The following is a 22,071-nucleotide window of genomic DNA, read 5'->3' as shown; positions in this document are numbered from 1 at the left end:
CTGGCACGGAAGGTACCAGAGTCCAGCTCTATCCCTAGGAAAGTGAGTTTATTAGTGGGTCCGATAGTTTTAGAGGGAGACAAAGGTAAACCAAGGGTGGAAAAAGTGCAGAGGTGCTGAGAATGTCGGTGGGTGTGTGTGCGCGCTTGGTTCTATTATGAGAAAGTCATCTAAGTCATGAATGGCTGCGTGACACCTAATAATGTTCAGAAGCAGCCAGCATAGAGTTTCTGCGAAAATATTGAACAGTTTTGGGCTGCTTCTGGACCCGAAGTAAGTCGCGTGGAAAAAAAAATATAGTACCTGTTACGCCATTTAACACCGTGCAAGTGCCAAAGTGATGAGTGCAGGGGCAGTAATCTAAATGCGTTAGTTATGTCTGTTTTACTAAGCCAAGCGTTGTTACCGGTTGAGATGGTTTGTATGGCGTCGTTGATTTTACGTACTGTAGTGAGAATTTGTCTGCGGGAATGAGTGCGTTAATGCTGGGAACAAAAGAGGAGTGCGGTGCCGATAAATCAATAATCATACACTTTTAATTTGAATATTTGTGTACAGCTATGCCAATGGGTTTGGTGCGCTAGGAGAAAAACGGTGAGGAGGTGAAGGGGCCGATCATGAAACCTAGTGCAATTTCTGTGGAAAGGAGAGTGTCGGTGGCTTCTGGATCTAGGTAGGCTGACAGGAGGTTGGGGCATTTCAGCGTCCCTGGGGGAATGGCTATGAGACCCGTGAGAAAGCCCTGGGTGAACCTTGTTATCAGATATTCCACTAGATGTTTATATGGATGAGTTTTTTAAGTAAAACCAGGTTGTCGATGTTAATGTTGGTTAGTCATTTGCTAGGGGACAACCTGGCCGGGCATGGTCTTTGTGTGTATGTCTGAAGCAGATGTAGCAGATGTGCAACAATCTGCAGGCGCTGAAGCTGCATGAACCAGCATTGAAATTGCTGCACACCTGCGCCTTCCCTAAAAAGGAGATGGGCCTACCCAGTTTATCCCGCTGTCCACCTTCGTGTTTAAAGTGAGGAGTGGAAGTGGATTGAGGGGTGGGAGTGGGGTTAGATGGATCAGCCATAGAAGGGCAATCGCCAAAGTATAAGCCCTGTTCTCCAGCACGTCTTGGGATGTGATAAGCAGTGACACCAGACACACGCCCTTCCCATCTAGGATTTCTTTCCTAATCTGGGATTGAGTGAGCTGGTGACACGAAAGGAGACGCAACTGAGGCGGGAGCTGGAGGGGGAAGTATAGGGACGGGTGTTGGTGCCATAAGTACTGCCGAGGTGAGGGCTGAGAGGACAGGAGGGTTACCTGAGGGGGCTATGGCACTCTCCACCTTGCTTAACCTGCTGCTTAAGGTCTGCAGGTTGGCCAGGATTGCAGCAAGGGTGTCCTGGGTGGTTGTGCCAGCGCCAGATGGTTGACTTTGAGAGCTAGAGCCTGGCCTAGGCTCAGGGGCTTGGTGGGACAAAAGTCTGTATAGGTCCGCCTTTCGGGCCGTAGCCGGAAAGGGGATGCCTCTAAGCCTAAGTTCGGCCGTAAATTTTTGGTATAGTCCATGCTCTCAAAGACGTAGGGGTAGAAGGGGCGAGAGATATGCCTGGAGACTCTGGTCTGATGGGAGTGGATATTATGTCCTCGGCAGGCAAATTGTCAGTAGTAGATGTATCTTGTGACATTATAGAAGGGAATTAAATTAGTTGGATTTAGTAGGGGCTTCTGAGAGAATTATTACAAGGAGTGGGGGGGGGGAGAATTCCTCAGATGAACTGGACTGTAAGGTTATTGCCGAAGCGAAAAACTTAGCGTTTACTAGTGACGGATGAGGCCCTGCTAGTGCCAAGTGGCGGTGAGAGGCTCTATCTATGATTTGGGCGAGGTGACTATGTTGCCACAGATGTGGTGGCGGGATGTTGGCCTCTTGATGATATTTAAAAGGTTCAAAACGTGTGGCCGTGAAAGGTGAGGCCCTGACTACGGCCCTGTAGAAGAGCGAATGAGGCGTTTAACTATGATTTGGACGCGGGGCTGTACCTCTGTGTTGAGGTGGGAGATGGCTTTGCGGGGTCTGTAAATGCGTCGGTGAGCTAGGTCTGTAGCCCAGACCCTGTGTGTCAGTTCACGTACCATCTATGGGGTAGATTGGCGAATTGTGTGATGGTGAGATACTAACCTTGATAGTGGTTATACCCGGGGACTTGGACCTTCGAGTATTTGTGGAAGAGAGACCCGGCGGTTAGTGCCATCGTAGAAGAGGCCTAAGGGGTTATGATGTAGATCTGATTGAGCGTGGCGTATGAGCGCGTAACGCATTACTGGGGGGCATGGACGAGTGATATGAGAGAGTGGCGAGTGAACAGTGAAGGCTGTCTGAGTCCTTAAGAACAAAACTGAAGTAAAACAAATACTGAAGTTTGAAGAAAATACTATACCTGGGTATAAGGGGCAGGAACAATAATTTCAGATATTATTTGGAGAGGCAAAGCTGTTAATGCTATCGTAGAAGAACCTAAGGGTTTTTGGGCCAGATGTAAATCTGAGTGGGCGTATCGTATGAACGTAGTATGAGTAGAAAAGTAAAGTGATAACCGTCTGATTTTTTACCAAACCAGGAACTAAAGAATAAGTACTATACCTTGATTAAAGAACAAGAAACAGGGTTTTCAATATGGAAGGAGCAGATGGTTGGTGCCATTGTAGATTGGCGACCAGGATTTTTTAAGCCGAAGAACCCCTGTTTTGCAATTATTTGACGAAATATATGACAAAAGTATAATCTGTGGAGATCAAAGGAACATGTTTTAACAGGACTGAGATTGACTAGTACGTAAAGGCATGGTATAATATTGTGCTAGTAGCTGCTGCTGTAGTTTAATGCAGGGAAGCTACATTTTTTTACAGAATAGGCCAGAGAATACCATAAACAACCACTAGGTCGTGATAACAGGCCAAAACTAGGTATGTGAACTGATACAGGAAAATACAATGAAATGTATGAATGAAAGTTTTCCCAATCTATAAATGTCTTGCATTATTATAGTAAACTTTACTGGCATCATCCCTTTCCCACATATTTATACAATTTATAGCTTTATAACCGGAAGAGAAAATCCCCAAATGTATGTATGTATGTATTTATATTTAATTTGACACATTAAAGTTTGTACCGAAGTTTTTAAGTTTGTGAGGGGGTGAGGAAAGGGGGGGGGGGTTGGACACCCCGACATGAGGGGACCGTGGGTGGTCCCTGGTAAGATTTTCGACATGGGGGGGGGGGGGTGTAGGACCCCCCAGACGGGTGGCCGCATGGATGCTGACATGAGGGGACCGTGGGTGGTCCCTGATAAGATTTCCGACATGTGCGTTCTGGCCCCCCGTGAGACCACAGTGCGGTGTGGTTGGGACCGTAATGTAACTTGTTTAGACTAACGGTTAGCTAAAAAGCCGGACCGCCGAAACCGGAGGAGTTTAGCCGTGCAGCCAACACAGACGCCCGAACCGGAAGTGAGGCGAACCAGGAAACCCGCGAACCGGAAGTAGATCAAGGAACACTTGAACTCGAACGTCAGAGGTGAGTAGGGGCTAGTGGTTTAAGTAGGGGACTTACTCCTCCCACAAATTCAGGCCCAATGGCCTTTCTATATATATATATATATATATATATACACATACACACACACATACACATACACACACATATACATATACATATACATATACATATATATATATATATATATATATATATATGTGGGAGTGTGCTGTGTGTCTGAGGGTGCGCTGTGTGCGTCTGGGGGCGCTGTGTGTGTCTGGGAATGTATTTTTAATTTATATATTTTTTTATTAATAATTTAAAAAAAAAAAAAGTTAGATCCTCCCCCCCACTCCCTTCTTACCTTAGCCTGGGAGGGGGTGGGGAGCCGGTCTGCCTGGGAGGGAGGTGGGGATCCGTTCTGCCTGGGGGTGGGGAGCCATGCTTCCTTCCCTGGTGGTCCAGTGGGGAGACTGAACTCTAACCTGCAGGCTAGAGTTCACTCTTGCGAGATCTGAGCGTTGTAACCGCGGCAACGCTCAGACCTCGCGATAGGACCCGGCGGAGCTGCTGGCTAGAGCTCCGCCGGTACTCTCTCCTGCCTCCCTCCTTCCCTCCCTAGCCGGTGGCCGCATCTCAGTGTCTCTGGGCTGGTGAGGGAGATCTTTGATCTCCGCACCGGTCCATGGAGACACACAGCAGGGTTGGCGCTCGGATAGCGCTGGCCCTGCAAGGGTTGGCAAGGGAGATTTCCCCTGCCGGCCTCGGCCCCACGGCCATCGCGGCCCACCGGGCATTTGCCCGGTGTGCCCGATGGCCAGTCTGGGCCTGGTTATGAACAATGCAATAGAACAAGCCCGACTTTGCAAAGCAGCAAATAGAGCTCATTTAAAATAGGTCATCTTCTGTACCTAGTCAGACAAACTCATTCATTGTAAAAGCATTCATTGTATGTAATATCACTGACATTCATAAAAATGTTATTGACTCCTCAAACCCTACTCTGAATATTGCCCCCCCTTTCATATAGGTTTAAGAAGAGTGTCACGCTGTGTGCAGATGTGTTCCGTGACACCATAAGTATGTAACATCGGTGCTAGCCTCTGGATACACTCACAGGCTGTATGGTCCCAATCAGCCAGCTCCAACTGGACCTTTTTTAATTGTGATGTTTCAGTGGTACTAATGAGTATCTACTGCTAACACAATGATACTCATTTTAGAATAACTTTTTTTGTCTGACTGGCCATTGAGATCACATAAAGCTATTTGTAATGTACTGTTAACCCCTTAAGGACCATGATGCTCTATACCCTTGTAAAAATCTTGTGTTAACAGATCTTATTACAAAATGTAATATTTTATGCATTAAAAAAGCAGTGCTGTTTAGCAATGCTGATGCTTACAAGGAAAGATATTTCATGTTGCCATATGGTCTTAAGGAACAAAGTTGTGATTCTAGGCAAACAATGCCTAGTCCTGAAAGGGTAAAAAAAAAGTGGAAGAATCTTGTAATCTTGTAAGGTTTGATACAGTAGAAGAATTATATTGATGATTTGGTTTCTGTCAGTTGATTCCATTTGGGTGAATATCTGATCTTTGTCAATACATACGTAATCTGCATACCTTAGTGAATCACATACCCAGAGTACACCCTCTTCCTTCATCACTCATGGGAGCAGGGGAATGAATCATAGAATGGTGGAAATTGGTAGAGGACTAGCACGGAGAGACTAGACAATACAGACACCACGCGTGCTCTGTTGCAAAACCATTGTTTCCAAATAGCCAGTTTGGGTATTATAAATAGTCCATATCGTCTGTGGATCTGTTACCTAATCTGCAATTAAATCATTCTCTCTAGAGTAGACATTAAAGATCATCAACACTCAGGAGGCAGAGTGTACTGGACTGCACCTGAGGAAGACGTTTGTTGAAATGCGTTGTGCTTATTGGAAACATCATTACTGCATTTTGAATGTAAGATTTTATATATTTGTTAAATAAATGATACTTTTATTTCTAATTGGTATGCCTTTCCAGTGCCTCTTCTTTTGAGGATCAAGCTTCACCTACTGGAATTTATTCAAGTTTATACTCCTAAACGCTACTACCTGAGCCAGTTTTTCTTGTGAACAGGCTCTTGAAAATGTGAGTTGGACCATAAAGAAGTTGATTTTCCACTCCTTTTACAATACAGCATTACTCTATGTGTTTGTTTTTATTTTTATGTATAGGTACACAACTCCTTTTGATTGCTCCAATATTTGGGTATTTATTCTGTGTTTGCACCTATTCACTTGGTATACACTGATATGCAGAGTATGGTGTGAACTTTGTATATGCGCTACACACTTTTTGTGTTGTTTGTATATTCTGTTTTTGTGAGATTTTCTGTGATTGTTCCCACCAGTGTGTTTTAGCTGCATCATTTAGCGCCACAAATTGTATTCTCTTTTATTTGTTGTTTGTGTACTGGAGTAAACCCTAGCTAGAGTCCTTTTTAGGGGGCAATTATTACATAGTTGAGCAAAGCATCCTTGATCTATATCAGTGGTAGTCAACCTTTTTCTACCTACCGCCCACTAATGCATCGTTTTGGTTGAAAACATTTCCTTACCGCTCACCAGTTTTCGCGCAAATGCAGAATATTTTTTAGAAAGGAGGGTGTTTTAAAAAAAATAAATGTACGTACATTTATCTTTTTATTTCTACTTAATGCAGGTTTATAAGGTTTTTAACTTTATAAAGTTTAATGAGAAAACAATAAAGTAAATTGAAATTACCTTTACTAGTGATTAATGAGATCCTTGAGGTTGATGCTGCGAGACTAAATATTTGATATCTGGTTCGATTTTCGTAAGGAACAAACGAAGGTCTCTTTCAGTGATATTCAGACGACTTCTCTGTTTGCGCGTAATATGATTTCTCATTTGTGCGTCAGCTCATCTCCTCTCCCTCCTCAATTCCCCTCCCCACCTTTTTTTCCCTTTTTTCTATTTTTTAACCTTCCTTGTATCAATGCCCAGTAGGAAGGCTGAGCTAGGTAGCCCATTTACTATAGTCCACTATAACAGACAGGCACACATACAGACAGACACACACACACGACACACACACAAGACACACACACACAAATACACATACATACACACATACAGACACACATACAAAGACACATACAGACACACATACAAAGACACATACAGACACACACACACACACGACACACATACAAGACACATACAAAGACACGTACAGACACATATATACACACACAAGACACACAGACACAAGACACATACATACACACACGACACATACAGACACACACACACACACATACATACACACACACACACACACACACACGACACACAGACACACAGACATACACACACACACACACAAGACACACAGACACACATGACACTCACACACACACACACAACACATACACACACACACACGACACATACATACAGACACACACAAGACACACATACCAACAGACAGTCACACATACATACAGACACACACACACATAAGACATACATAGACACACACACACACACAAGACATACATACAAAGACACACACACACAAGACATACATACAAACACACACATTATATTTAAGTCACCCTCCTGTTTCCTACCTTTTAGATGCAGGAGGGTGATTTTCCCTGGGGTCCAGTGGTGGCTCAGGTGGATGGGAGTCAGAGTTTCCACTCTGACTCCCTGGGCTTCCTCCCGCGCGGCTCTCAGTGTTAGCTGGGAGGAGTAACGTGCAGTCACTTCCTCCCAGCTCTGTGATGTCATCACAGGGGGCCCGGTTGCGCTGTTAAAGTGCCCAGGGCTGATCGGGCCCCCTCACAATCCACATCCATCGGGTGGCCCTGACAGCATGGGCCACCCGATGGACCCCTCCATATGCGGCCCCGGCGGTTGCCGTGCGGGCCGGGGCCACAAATGGTCACGGCGGTACCCAGTCGCAGGGGTACCGCTGGCTCGCACCCGCTGGCCCGGTCGTCAAAACCTGGAAATCCCTACCGCCCACCTGGAATCCTAAAACGCCCACTAGTGGGCGGTAGGGACCAGGTTGACGACCCATGATCTATATCCTGTCCATCTTCCTTCATTCAATCCAAGTTAAAGTTATTCCTGGTAACTTTTGGCATATTTTCTCATTAGATTTTTACCAGTATAAAAATCCACATCCACATTCCCCACATGATTCCCTTTGCTCACTTTATCTAATATTCATATTCCCCAAAATACCTGTACTAAATATCTTGCCATCTCCATTGTTTTTTTGTTTTTTTTTATAACACCCACTGGTTTGATGAATTATAATGGAGCGTATCTTCGCAGTTAAACAACTGAAAAACTATCAATTTCTCACCTGGAGGGAGGAAGAGAGCACCCCGCACCTTTCCTTGTTGTATTTGTATTCTCTGAACACCAGGAGCCACGTACCATCTTTCCACTACTTTAGTGGCAACAGGAAACTCTTCAGAAGTACGGTTAAGGATCATGTTTAGATAAAGCTCCAGGTGGACATGAAACGGACTGCTCATCACATCTCGTTTCATCAGCCTTAGAAAGGGGGAGCATGGTTTTAGTGACCAGAAGAGTCCCATGGGATGAACTCCTTGAAAATCTCCACCAGTGGCCGCATCGTGATCCAGATCCACGTTCCCCTTGCTATCAGTTTGGTAAAATGCTCGAGACTGGAACATCTGCCCTTTTTCATCTTTCAGCCAGGCTATCAATGTAATTAGCTGGTGAGGAGGTAGGCCCCAAGCATGGATTTTTACTGGCTCATCTGCTAAGGCAACCTCTGGTGAGACTACGAGACCAACCATCTTCGATAAAATAAACTAGTGCCTCCGATCTAGGAATGGAGAAATAAAACAATAAAAAAGCAAGAGATATCCAGATGCTGGTATCACATATTTAGTGTCAACAAGGAGGAACAGTTGATAGTGTTATAGGACATATCTGAAAAAAATAGAGAGCTAAAATTACTTTTGATTAAAACCCATTATTACAGTAGTTGATTGTTTATTTCCTCTGTCTCCGTAAGCTCCATATGATGTGTATAGCGCACTTCCCTGTGTCCTAGCCCAATACACCTTTAACTGCTGATGATTAAGCACGATGCCATGGTGTATTTGACCAGCTCATCGTTTATACGGACATATTTACCTCTCATCGCAGCTGACAGATAAACAGCAGGCTGACAGTTTTATGACTCTTACCTATTCAAGCTTCACTTGTAACCCTACCCTGAACTATCTCAGGTGTTCCACTTGCTGCCTAGGCTGATTGAAATTCACCCATTCAGGACGGAGTCAATAGTACACGTTCTGATTTAACCCCTTAAGGACCAAACATCTGGAATAAAAGGGAATTATGACATGTCACACACGTCATGTGTCCTTAAGGGGTTAAACAAAATGTAAACAAAAAACTGGAATTTGCGCAATATATGTCAGTTTAACCGTAACTCACCTCTTTCATATTAAGTGCACCCACACTTATTATATATCATTTTGTTCAGGAGAAACAGGGCTTTAATTTCTCATGAACTATTCCTATATGAAACATAATTTATTATAAATAAAATGAAAAAAAACTGAGAAATTAAGTTTTTTTTTTAAAAATGTGTATTTCCGTCTGACATTTTAGCTGTGAATGTCATAATACCGTTTGCTTTTACTGCAATAAAATGCACATATTTGTATTCAGCGATGTCTCACGAGTACAGCAGTACCCCCTATTAACAGATTTTACGGTGTTTTGGGAAGTTACAGGGTCAAATATAGCACATTCCATTTTTTCAAATTGAAATTTGCCAGATTAGTAATGTTACCTCTGAGACCGTATGGTAGCCCAGGAATGAGAATTACCCCCATGATGGCATACCATTTGCAAAAGTACACAACCCAAGGTATTGCAAGTGGAGTATGTCCAGTCTTTTTTAGTAGCCACTTAGTCACATTTAAAAAAATATATTTTATTTATTTATTATAGTAATTATACATATATATGTATTATTTATATGTAATATATATCATATATATGTAACCTCATTCTAAGTGTATTTTAATACTAATATTGTTACCGGAAAACACAGCAGAAGCCACACAGAGAGATGGACACAAGTCTATTCAAGGAGTAACAGGTCTTTTATTTAAACACACCGATCGGGCCTCAGATGAACTCCTGTTCCAAAAATATCTGAGAAACAGAAAGTGGGTTGCAGAGGCCTTTTGTTAGCAGCATATCCCCTCCCATACAGTATATCCCCTCCTATATTCCTATAGACCAATCAGCACACAGGATCACCTTATATGGGCAGACCACATGGCACTTACAGACAAAGGAATGTACTATCAACTTCCGTACATGCTCAGTACACTGATGACTAATCCAACTGTTTGTAATCAGATACTAATTAGCATATGCCATGTGTAGATTTCGGCCTACTAAATTTTGACCATGCTGGAATCCCATCACATTCCCCCCTTTGATGCCTCTGATATAACACTATTCCAGATGCATCACTAATCATAATCTACCAACACCACTCAAGTAACCATGAACCAGTACAGACCTTGTAATCATTCTTAACGTGCTCTCTCAACATTCCTCATCCTGATTATTCTCTCTCTATGCTAGGGGTTCATACTTCCAGACATCCATTACATGGGCAGCTGTCTTTCTCTCTATAACACTGCGTATAGACCTGACCACTAGTGGGATTAGACAGGGCAGGAGGAGGCATAAGAATATAATAAACACTACTCCTCCTACCAATGCTTTAATCCCACCAAGCTGCTCATACCAACTCTCGAACCAACCACTAGGACTGTACCCGTTCCAGACCGGAGTTGGTACATGCGTCAGTTTAACCATGTGGCTTGCAAGATCAGCCACTGCCTGCCCCTCATCATCTATGTGCAGACAACAATTACTGAGATTAAACTTTCCGCATACACCTCCCTCTACTGCCAGTAAGTAATCAAGGGCTAGCCTACTCTGATAAATAGCTGATCTCATTTGGGTATTCTGCTTAGCTAAGAGGTTGAGTGCTTGTGCTGTCTCGTTGGTAATAATTTCAACCACCGCCTGTAATCTTATAATGCGGTTGAGCATATATATTGGGGTTCTATAACCATATGTACCATCTTCTGCCCAGGTAGCAGGTCCATAATAATTAATAATAATAATACGCTGGGGAGGCCACTCACCTTCCCAACTACCTATGTTCAATAATGCTCGTTTCTTTTCATGATTCACATCATAAACCTTAACTCCCAAGGTCTCTCCTGTTTCAATTGGCAACAACAAGAAGGATGGTTGGAGCATACCTAGCACACATGCCCCTTCCCAATCTTGTGGTAACTCTGGGTATGCTTTTTTACCACAGATCCAATACAAATTCACTGGGGCTCTCCAATTAGATGTAGCAGATAGATCAAACCATACTTCTTTCAAATTGGTGTAATTGGCAAACAGATTAGTAGGTTCCGAGACATTTGAAGCTCACCACCAAGTAGTATCTTTAGTATCGGCATTGTAGGCCTTCTGCCCCAAACATGTTATCTCTCCAACAGGGGTATTATACATTGGACCTTTTCATGTTCCGGTTGTGGCTCTGATCCTCTAGTGTTGCTATCCGCTGCTCATAGGAAAGGTGCTGTTGTGTGAGGGCTTGGACCGTTTGCTGCAAGCGTTGTGTATGTTGCTTGGTGCCCTGGGAGTCTGCTTCCAATGTGCCTAGGCGGCAGTCGGGCCATGTCGGCCTGTATCGTTAGCTGGAGCTCTGCCAGGAGGCCTTTCATGACCGAGACGGTCACCGGTGATGAGTCGGGTCTCGGAGGTGACTGGCAGGGTGGTATCCCCGTATGTGGAGTCGCCATCTCTGCCTCTGCGGTGAAATTGTCGGATACTTCCGAGCTGTAACCGTCGTACGCGGCCATGTTTGGGCCTTGGGCGCCGATCGCTTGTTTCCACATGTCACCTATACTTTGGTGTTGCCGCGGGTTGTCGGGCTTCGGTTTCTTGGTTTTACGACCCATGTCGTTAGCGGCAGTCTGTGGGTCAATTTAATGCCTTGTTTGTTCAGCTGGGTCCTCGTTATCGGGCCCAAAGTGCTGTTTTGCTGGAGAGCTTGCTTGGCGTGTGGCCATTCAGGTCGGTTGCTTGGCTCCGCCCCCTCCGTTTAGTATTTATTCATGATTAAGGTATCTGAAAGATATTTGTTCAGTACCTCTTTCTATTTTCATCAATAGATACAACTTACCATTGATTCTGCTTTATTAGGAAATTTGTTACGATATCTTTTTTCCTAGCCGCTGCAGTTACGCAACATTGTGTCCTTAGTATAGACTTGTTATTGTATTGAGCAACACTCTCTATCATCAGCACTAAGTGCTAAGCCCCTGTGGATTGCAAAACCATGTTTTGCACACAGTTATCAGGTGAAGGTTTCTGAAAACTTCTGAACAGAACTTTCCAACGACTATATACCCCAGATACTATTTATCTTTGCACTTATTTTTCTACTGTATATACTTTAGTTATAAACCAGTTTACTATTTGTATATACTTATGTTATTTATTATTTTTTGTAACCAGTGACAACTACCAGCCATTGTGGTCTGCAAAAATGACTCTACAGATACCACTTAACAAGGCTTTCTTTATAGCCAATGTTGACCACTAGCTATTGTGGTCTGCACAAACTATTCTGTGCAGATACCATTTGATAAGGCTTTTAAATACTTTGCCCTGTACTCTACTTATTTGATGCTTACAGGGCAACTTCACATATTTTCCTATTGAGAAGTTACCAACTAGAATATGTATATACCTCGGTTTATTATTATTATACTTGAATATTAGTATGTATATACATACCTTAGTTTTTCACTATATTATTCCTATTTAGGATATTTTGACTATATTTTAGAATTACTATTAAAAGTTATATTTTAAGGACACTCACTCTTTTTCTTGATATTTTATATAGTTTCACTGTTTTGTTTGACCACAACTGTCGCCCTAGCCGCTTTACAAACAGCCTCCAACGACTGGACTCCTACACCGCACGGACCTCACGGCTCCTGTGCACCTACCTACTACCTTGCCTGCTTCCCCGGCGCTGTACATCCTCCTTTTCTCCCCCACCCCTGCGTTGCTGAACCAGTGCTCATGGCGCCTCTGGTCCAACAACGTCCGAGGTCTGAACACTCCGGAACGGAGGTCGTACCTGCTAAGATCCCTCTGGGCAGCCAGGGCCTCAGTGGCCCTCCTCCAGGAGACCCACTTTCAAGGAATGACAGGCACTCTGAGATTTAAGGTACCCAGCGGGGTACTTTGTCAACCACAGATATTCCAAGAAAGCTGGAGTCGCCGTTATCTTTGCATGTACCCTTCATTTGCTCAGAAGAAAGGGCGGACCCATACGGTCGTTACCTATTCCTCAAGGGCACCATAACGGACAGGCGCTATACCTTCGCCACCATCTATGCTCCTAACACCAAACAACACTGTTTCATCACTAAAACCTTAAAGCTTCTAGAGCGCTTTCGGGAGGGACTCCTGATCCTGCCGGGGGACCTTAACATACCCATGGACCCCCGGATGGACACCTCAAGCGGTCGTAGTTCGCTGTCGGAGACATGCCTTAAAGCCACCCAAATGGCGCTCATAACAGTGGGACTAGCAGACAGCTGGTGGGTCCTACACCCAGAGGTTAAGGATTACTCATATTTCTCACCGGTTCACCGCGGATACAGTCGCCTCGACTACATCCTCATTTCGCAAGAGTACCTTTTCCTTCTGCAATCGTACGAGATGCTCACCGATACCTGGTCAGACCAGTCCCCAGTCCTAGCCATCCTGGCTTCACCACTACATAAACCCAAGGGCAGGCAATGGAAAATAAATGAGCAATTGCTCAATGACCAGACAGCCCTGGCGGAAGCCAGGACAGTACTCCGTCAATACTTCGAGAAAAATGCCCCCACCGAGACCACGCAACTGATCTGCTCGGAGGCACATATGTGTGTAATCAGGGGCCATTTCATAAAGGTCTGTACTCCAAGAAAGAAGGAACAGAGCAGGCAACTGGCGGAGCTTTACGGAAGGGTCGCCCAACTAGACTAGGATCATAAAACCACACAATCAGAAGAGATATACCAAGCCTTACTGGAGGCCCGCCTGGTCTTACAACACCTACTTTTGCAGAAACTGTCACATACGCTCCGAAAAGCCAACCACCACTTTTACGAATTCTCCAACAAATCCAGCTGCATGCTGGCCAGAATGCTGCGACAGAAACGCTGAATGCCAAATCACTAAAATCAAAACACGTGGTGGCCCCCTCACACAGGTACCCGACAAGATAGTCAGGGAATTCCGGGAGTATTACGCCATGCTCTATAATATACCAGCTGACAAGACTGACCTCGAGACACGGAGGAGACGACAGCTGACGCAAGAGTACTTGGACCAGCACGTATCCCGGACTCTCACGCAAGAGCACATGGAGGAGCTTGACTCCCCCATTATGATCGAGGAATTAGCGGTGGCCCTAAAGACCACCCAACTCAATAAAGCCCCAGGACCGGACGGCCTCCCAACACGCTACCTTAAGACCTTCGGGGAGATACTGTTGCCGTAACTACTGAACGGCTTTAACTCGCACCTGGAAGGCGGCCAGTTCACAGGAGACACCCTCCTGGCAACCATAGCAGTAATGCCTAAGGATGGCACGGACCCTACTGCATGCGCCAGCTACAGGCCCGTATCCTTGCTTGCTCAACGTGTTCACGAAAATCTTAGTGATCCATATAGGCAGACTGGTTCCGACCTTGGTCTACCCGGACCAAACTGGTTTCATCCCGGGACGGGAAGTGAAGGATAATACCGTCAAGGTGCTCAACATCATGCACATACAACAGAATTCTGAGCAGGGAGGCCTTCTCCTCTCCAATGCCAAGAAGGCATTCGATCGAGGGGATTGGAAGTTCCTAAAAGCTACGCTACAGGCGATGGGATTCGGACCCAACATACTTCAGTGGATCGCAGCTCTGTACACGGCCCCGAGAGCACAGCTCCATATCAATGGTGTCCTATCCCCAACGTTCGAGATACGGAATGGGACACGCCAGGGGTGCCCACTGTCCCCCCTCCTGTTTGCCCTCTCTCTGGAACCGTTTCTCGCGGCGGTCAGATTGGACGGGGGCATCACGGGGGTCACCCATGGCGGAGTGGTACATAAAGTGGCGGCATATGCGGAAGACCTCCTTTTCTTCGTGAGAAACCCACTTGTCTCGCTGCCCAACCTGCTATCCACCTTCAACAAGTACGGGAAGCTCTCTAATCTGAAACTCAACACAGACAAGTCAGAGGCAATCCCCCCTATCTCTATCACCCGAGATGGTAGAACAGTTGACAGCAAATTTCCCCTTCAGGTGGTGCTCGCAAAGTTTGAAGTACCTTGGGATCTGGCTAACTAAAGACCTGACACGGCTATACCATGAGAACTTCCTCCCCATTTTCCAAATGCTCCACGTGGATATGCTAAGATGGGGGCACCTATGTGTGTCGTGGTTTGGAAGAATAAACGCTGTGAAGATAAATCTGTTGCCGTGCCTGTTGTACTTGTTTCAAGCCATCCCGATTACGATCCCACAGACCTTCTTCGGCCCCCTGAGGTCAGCGATACTAAAGTTTCTGTGGTTGGCGGGCCCCATGAGAGTAAAAAAAAGACACCGCTCATCCTCCCGAAGCACCGGGGAGGGACGGGCCTGCCATCCATGCAGGGATACTACTGCGACACCCATCTCCTGCAGATCATAGACTGGCACGTGCCAGAAATGGAAAAACAGTGGGTGCACATGGAGCGGACGTATCCCGCTGGTGACATGGACACAGAACCCGATACAAGACCGGGAACTACAGGAACGCCCATTCATCGGGGCGACACAGAGTATGGACGATAATAAGATACAAACTAGGTCTCACAACCAGCCCGAAGCCCCTGACCCCAGTGGTACATAACCTTGAGCTAGCGTGCGGCCTAACGCTGCGAGACATTGAGAGTTTCGGCGGGAGAGAAGCTCAGCACCTCTACGCATGGTGCTCGAACAACGAGCTAAAATCATTTGAAGACATACTAACCCAGAACAGGGCAACTGGTATTCTAAGGTTCTGATATCACCATGTACAGCGCTATTATGCTACCCTACAGGGGAGACAGCTCATACACAGAGATCTCACTCAATACAAGACGCTCTGTTCCAGTGGACACCTGACCCGCGGATTCTCGATCCTATACGCCAGTGCTACCCAACCTTTTTATCGCCACGGACCGGTAAACGTTTGATAATTTTTCCGTGGCCCGCTTGTTTTGATTTAATAATTTAAATTTAGTGAAGAAGCTTGTCAGATATGAACACACATGATGTACACAGACACATCACAAAACGCAGTCACAGATATACACACATTAACACAGATACATTCAAAGACAAAAAAAAGTCACATATATTAAAAAAACACACAGACACATACATAGTCAGAAAATCACAAACACAGTCACATAAAGACAGACTCAAAATTGTTGGTTCAGGGTCCCACACATACGCAGACTGAATGTATATAGCATGTTCATGTGAGAGTTAATAAAAATGGGGTACAGATGAGGGTATGTGACAGACAGGATAGGTAGGTAGTGTTACACCAGCAGACTAATGCTGATGTAACACCACCTATACTCAGCAGCTTCTTTCCCAGTCACAGACTGGGGGAGTTTCTGTGGCTGGGAACTCAAGGCTGTATTTCAGTCTCCTACCTTGTCCTAAGCTGCCTCTGCTTCCATGCAGTGCCCCTTCTCTCTGGTGCCCGATTACACAAGGGGCTGTGTGTGTGTAAGGGGGGGGGACTGTGTGTGTGTGTGTGTAAGGGGGGGGGACTGTGTGTGTGTGTGTGTAAGGGGGGGGGACTGTGTGTGTGTGTGTGTAAGGGGGGGGACTGTGTGTGTGTGTGTAAGGGGGGGGGACTGTGTGTGTGTGTAAGGGGGGGACTGTGTGTGTGTGTGTGTAAGGGGGGGGGACTGTGTGTGTGTAAGGGGGGGGGACTGTGTGTGTGTGTAAGGGGGGGGGACTGTGTGTGTGTGTAAGGGGGGGGGACTGTGTGTGTGTGTGTGTAAGGGGGGGGGACTGTGTGTGTGTGTAAGGGGGGGGGACTGTGTGTGTGTGTAAGGGGGGGACTGTGTGTGTGTGTAAGGGGGGGGGACTGTGTGTGTGTGTAAGGGGGGGGGACTGTGTGTGTGTGTAAGGGGGGGGGACTGTGTGTGTGTGTAAGGGGGGGGGGACTGTGTGTGTGTGTAAGGGGGGGGGACTGTGTGTGTGTGTAAGGGGGGGGACTGTGTGTGTGTGTAAGGGGGGGGGGACTGTGTGTGTGTGTAAGGGGGGGACTGTGTGTGTGTGTAAGGGGGGGACTGTGTGTGTGTGTGTGTAAGGGGGGGACTGTGTGTGTGTGTAAGGGGGGGACTGTGTGTGTGTGTGTAAGGGGGGGACTGTGTGTGTGTGTGTAAGGGGGGGACTGTGTGTGTGTAAGGCATTGGCGGATCCAGGGGGGGGGCAACGGGGCAATTGCCCCCCCCGAGATTCTCCCCTGCCGGCTAGTGCAGGGCTGGCATTGCCCAAGCGCCAGCCCTGCAATGTGCCTGCGGACCGGGAGGGAGATCAGTGATCTCCCTCCCCGGTCCGCAGGCACATTACTGACAGCCGACCGGAAGGGGAGGGAGAGAGGACCCGGGAGCTGTTACCAGCAGCTCCTCCGGGTCCTCCTCTCGCGAGATTTGGAGCGTTGCCGCGGTTACCACGGCAACGCTCCAAATCTCGCGAGAGTGAACTCTAGCCCTGGAGCGCGGGCTAGAGTTCACTGGAACCACTGGACCACCAGGGATTCCCCACTGGGACCACCAGGGATCCAGAAATGTCCCCCCTCCTCCTCAATAAAGGTAAGAAGGGAGGGGGGACATAAATATATTTTATTAAATAAATTTTTTTTTTTTTAATTTTTTTTTTTTAATTAAAAAGCCTCCCTTCCCTCCTCCCCTCCCCCCATACACACTGACCCCATACACACACTACACACACTGACCCCATGCACACACTGACCCCATACACACACTACACACACTGACCCCATACACACACTGACCCCATACACACACTGACCCCATACACACACTGACCCCATACACACACTACACACACTGACCCCATACACACACTGACCCCATACACACACTACACACACTGACCCCATACACACACTGACCCCATACACACACTGACCCCATACACACACTACAAACACTGCCCCCATACACACAAACACTGCCCCCATACACACAAACACTGCCCCCATACACACAAACACTGCCCCCATACACACACTGTCCCCATTCACACACTGTCCCCATACACACACTGCCTCCATACACACACTGCCCCACCAACACTGTCCCCATACAACACTGTCCCCATACAACACTGTCCCCATACAACACTGTCCCCATACAACACTGTCCCCATACAACACTGTCCCACAAACACTGTCCCACAAACACTGTCCCCATACAACACTGTCCCACAAACACACTGCCCCACACACATACTGCCCCGCACACACTGCACACCTATACACACACAGTGCCCTACACACCCTGCTGCCCCCCCATACACACATTGCCCCAAACACACACACACGACCCCCCCATACACACAGTGCCCCCCATACACACACTGCCCCACACATACATACAGTGCCCCCCATACACACACTGCCCCACACATACATACAGTGCCCCCCATACACACACTGCCCCACACAGACATACAGTGCCCCCATACACACACTGCCCCCTAACACACACACTGCCACCCTTACGCACTCACACTCACTTCACCGCTCACACACACACTGCACCTTTCACACACACTTCACCCCTAACACACACCACTTCTCCTATGCCCTATATCCCAGCAGACCCCAGGTAAGTTGTCAAACTGTTCTTAAACGGTATGACTACTTACTCCGGGGTGGGATCCTGGCACTACTGGCACCATAACTACTACACTGAGCTGTAGTGGTTATTGTGCTAGGATTATTTTTTTTAAATAATCTACAAGTGCCCCTCCCGAGATCAGGCTCTGGATCCGCCACTGGTGTAAGGGGGGACTGTGTGTGTGTAAGGGGGGGGACTGTGTGTGTGTAAGGGGGGGGACTGTGTGTGTGTAAGGGGGGGGGACTGTGTGTGTGTAAGGGGGGGGGACTGTGTGTGTGAAAGGGGGGGGGACTGTGTGTGTAAGGGGGGGGACTGTGTGTGTAAGGGGGGGGGACTGTGTGTGTAAGGGGGGGGGGACTGTGTGTGTAAGGGGGGGGGGACTGTGTGTGTAAGGGGGGGGACTGTGTGTGTAAGGGGGGGGGACTGTGTGTGTAAGGGGGGGGACTGTGTGTGTAAGGGGGGGGAGTGTGTGTAGGGGGGGACGTTGTGTGTGTAAGGGGGGGGGACGTTGTGTGTGTAAGGGGGGGGGGACGTTGTGTGTGTAAGGGGGGGGGGACGTTGTGTGTGTAAGGGGGGGGGACGTTGTGTGTGTAAGGGGGGGGGACGTTGTGTGTGTAAGGGGGGGACGTTGTGTGTGTAAGGGGGGGGACGTTGTGTGTGTAAGGGGGGGACGTTGTGTGTGTAAGGGGGGGACGTTGTGTGTGTAAGGGGGGGACGTTGTGTGTGTAAGGGGGGGACGTTGTGTGTGTAAGGGGGGGACGTTGTGTGTGTAAGGGGGGGACGTTGTGTGTGTAAGGGGGGGACGTTGTGTGTGTAAGGGGGGGACGTTGTGTGTGTAAGGGGGGGACGTTGTGTGTGTAAGGGGGGGACATTGTGTGTGTAAGGGGGGGGACGTTGTGTGTGTAAGGGGGGGTTGTGTGTGTAAGGGGGGGTTGTGTGTGTAAGGGGGGGTTGTATATTTGTGTGTGGTGCAGTGTGTAGGGGGTTAACGTTTGTGTAAGGGGATAGGGGGGCAGATTATAGATATTTTTTTATTATTATTATAAAATAACTATATAAATATAGCTAATGTCCCCCCTACCTTCTTACCTGTGCTGAGGGAGGGGGAGACATTGCTTTCTCTTCCAGTCCCTGGTGGTTCTAGTGGGGGAGTGAACTCTAACCTGTAGCTCAGGCTAGAGTTCACTCTCGCGAGAGCAGAGCGTTGCCATGGTAACGCTCCGTGCTCCCGAGAGGAGAACCCAGCGGAGCTGCAGGTAAGAGCTCCCCCGGGTTCTCTCTCCCTTTCCCTCCCCTGCCGGCCACCCAGCAATGTGCCTGTGGGCCGGGGAGGGAGATCACTGATCTTCCCTCCGGTCCGTGATGGCAATCAGCAGTGCTGGTGCTTGGATGGCACCAGCCCTGCATGGGCCGGCAGGGGAGAGCCTCGGGCAGCACTATTTTCTCGGGGGGAGGGGGCAATTGCCCCGTTGCCCCCCCCCCCTGGATCCGCCAATGCGCACACCCCAAAAACCGGCCCTGGGCGGCCCGGTACCGTTTGATCCACGGACCGGTCCGCGGGCCGGGGGTTTGGGGAACACTGCTATACGCTATGTTGCTAGAGTCAGACCAGGGGGCCCCGGCACACTTCCACTCCAAGTGGGAACAGGCCGCAGAAGTCACACTTACGGACCAAAAATGGGAGAAGATACACGTTCTCACTCACCAAGGGATACTCCGCACCAAAATGCAAGAACTTAACTACAAAATCTTGACCTGCTGGTATAGGACCCCGGCCAGACTACACACCATGGGGCTGATACCCAATGGCACATGCTGGCGCTGTGAAGCCGCAGAAGGAACTGACCTACACATATGGTGGTCATGTACTCTGATAGCGAACTACTGGCAGCAGATCCACAATAAACTCACTGTGTCATGGCACAGCCCGAGCCCTGCAGACAGCAAGGCGTGGCCGCCCCATTGAGTTTGAACTCACAGCTCCAGCATCCCAGTCAGGTTCTCTACCATGATATCCACCAGGGGGCTTCAGTTTTTGTTTGCATTCTTCTGCTTTCTGACGCCTTGCCTTGATTAAGCAGTGCTGATCCAGCTGCAGCCCTTTTCCCAATTAGTGCTGATCCAGCTGCACCCAATTAGCAGGCTGTAAAAGCCAGCCCTGCCTGAGACCTAGCATCTGGTCATTTTTGCCTGTTTGGTGTTTGCTGTCGGATCTTTGCTTCGCTACTGACTGATTTCCTGGACTCTGACTTTTGCCTGCTTTCCGACTACTTTACTCCGCTGCCAACCCTGACTTCTGCTTCTCGTCTGACCCTGCCTTTGGATTTCCCCTTAATCTGTACTGCGCTTCTGGTTTTTGCCTCCTCCCTGTGCCATCTCCTGCAACTGGGCTCCAACTCCTGGTAAACTGTTCCATAAGTCCCCAGGTGACTGTTACACACTGGCATATTGGACGCGGACATTCCCTTGGAGCCCCTGCTCCTCAACCATAAACAGATGCCATTAGCGCGCTACAAGAAATCCCTCACTTGGTACTTCCTCAATGCCACCAAAAGCTTAATCCCCGCCATATGGAAATCGACGGATACCCACACTATATCACAATGGATGGACAAAGTGGAAGAGATATTTGCGATTGAGTCCCTCACGGCTGAACTCTGCGGAACGCAGGAATGCTGCACCCGCTTGTGGGCACCCTGGATCACATACGTGGCCAGTAGGGGGAGGGGACCGCCGGCGCGGGCCCAGGAGCAATGCCAAATAGAGGAGACACAGACCTCACTCCCCCATGTCACTCCAAATGTGTCCTCCCCCTCTATCTCCTTCCCTCTCCCACATCGCTACGCTTACAGATAAGCCATGGACTGACTGGTGATGGCAAACCCATTACTGCACTTACACCCATACAGACGTAGAATCTCAAATGCACTGGCGCTACGACAGCACCTTACTGGGATCCCCATTAACAGGGCCAGAAGCACTAGTACACTACCCTTCCCCAGACCAGGATCAGAAAGTCACATATATAAACAAGAGACGGGCTGGGAGGGGAGGCAAAACCTTGCTCTTTCTCTTTTGTCAGTAACTTCTAGGAGATCAATACCATCTAAGACTCCCACAAGAATTCTATATGGGGTAAATATATGTAAGGAATTTCTTGAGTTTTCTCCCATTTTATGTACTGTTTTGCAATTTGCCATCTGTATGTCATTTATTTCTGTATTTTGTACTCAGCACTGTGAATCTTTTTGTCAGATTAAATGTTTACTTAATCAGCTTGTGTCTCTGTTTTCTACGAGCTTCACTCTCCAGAGAGCTCAGGTAAACACGTTACCAAAAAGGGTTAATTATAAGTGTTTGATTAGTAAAAGTAGAACTGTGATTCTATAATTCTACGGTGTGTGGGGTAACCTAATACGCCCGGGTTTAAAAGTCT

At 47.5% G+C, this 22,071-nt stretch overlaps 1 protein-coding gene across 2 annotated transcripts in view; it reads right to left on the bottom strand.

Annotated features, from left to right (window-relative positions):
• LOC134612453 (acyl-coenzyme A amino acid N-acyltransferase 1-like) overlaps positions 1-22,071 on the bottom strand; it is a 53,956-nt gene that overhangs the window by 28,529 nt on the left and 3,356 nt on the right. Inside the window, exon 2 of one of the 2 annotated variants that reach the window (XM_063456811.1) lies at positions 7,941-8,432. In XM_063456811.1, the coding sequence (XP_063312881.1) occupies positions 7,941-8,403 (463 nt within the window). In that variant the 5' untranslated portion in view covers positions 8,404-8,432. Of the gene's footprint in view, positions 1-7,940; positions 8,535-22,071 lie in introns of those variants that run through there. The other variant, XM_063456810.1, reaches the window with a different exon arrangement.

This window comes from Pelobates fuscus, chromosome 5 (assembly GCF_036172605.1).
Source record: "Pelobates fuscus isolate aPelFus1 chromosome 5, aPelFus1.pri, whole genome shotgun sequence".
NCBI classification, from domain to species: Eukaryota; Metazoa; Chordata; class Amphibia; order Anura; family Pelobatidae; genus Pelobates; species Pelobates fuscus.
The sequence above is the reverse complement of the archived record's forward strand: the minus strand, read 5'-3'. Positions and strand labels throughout refer to the sequence as shown.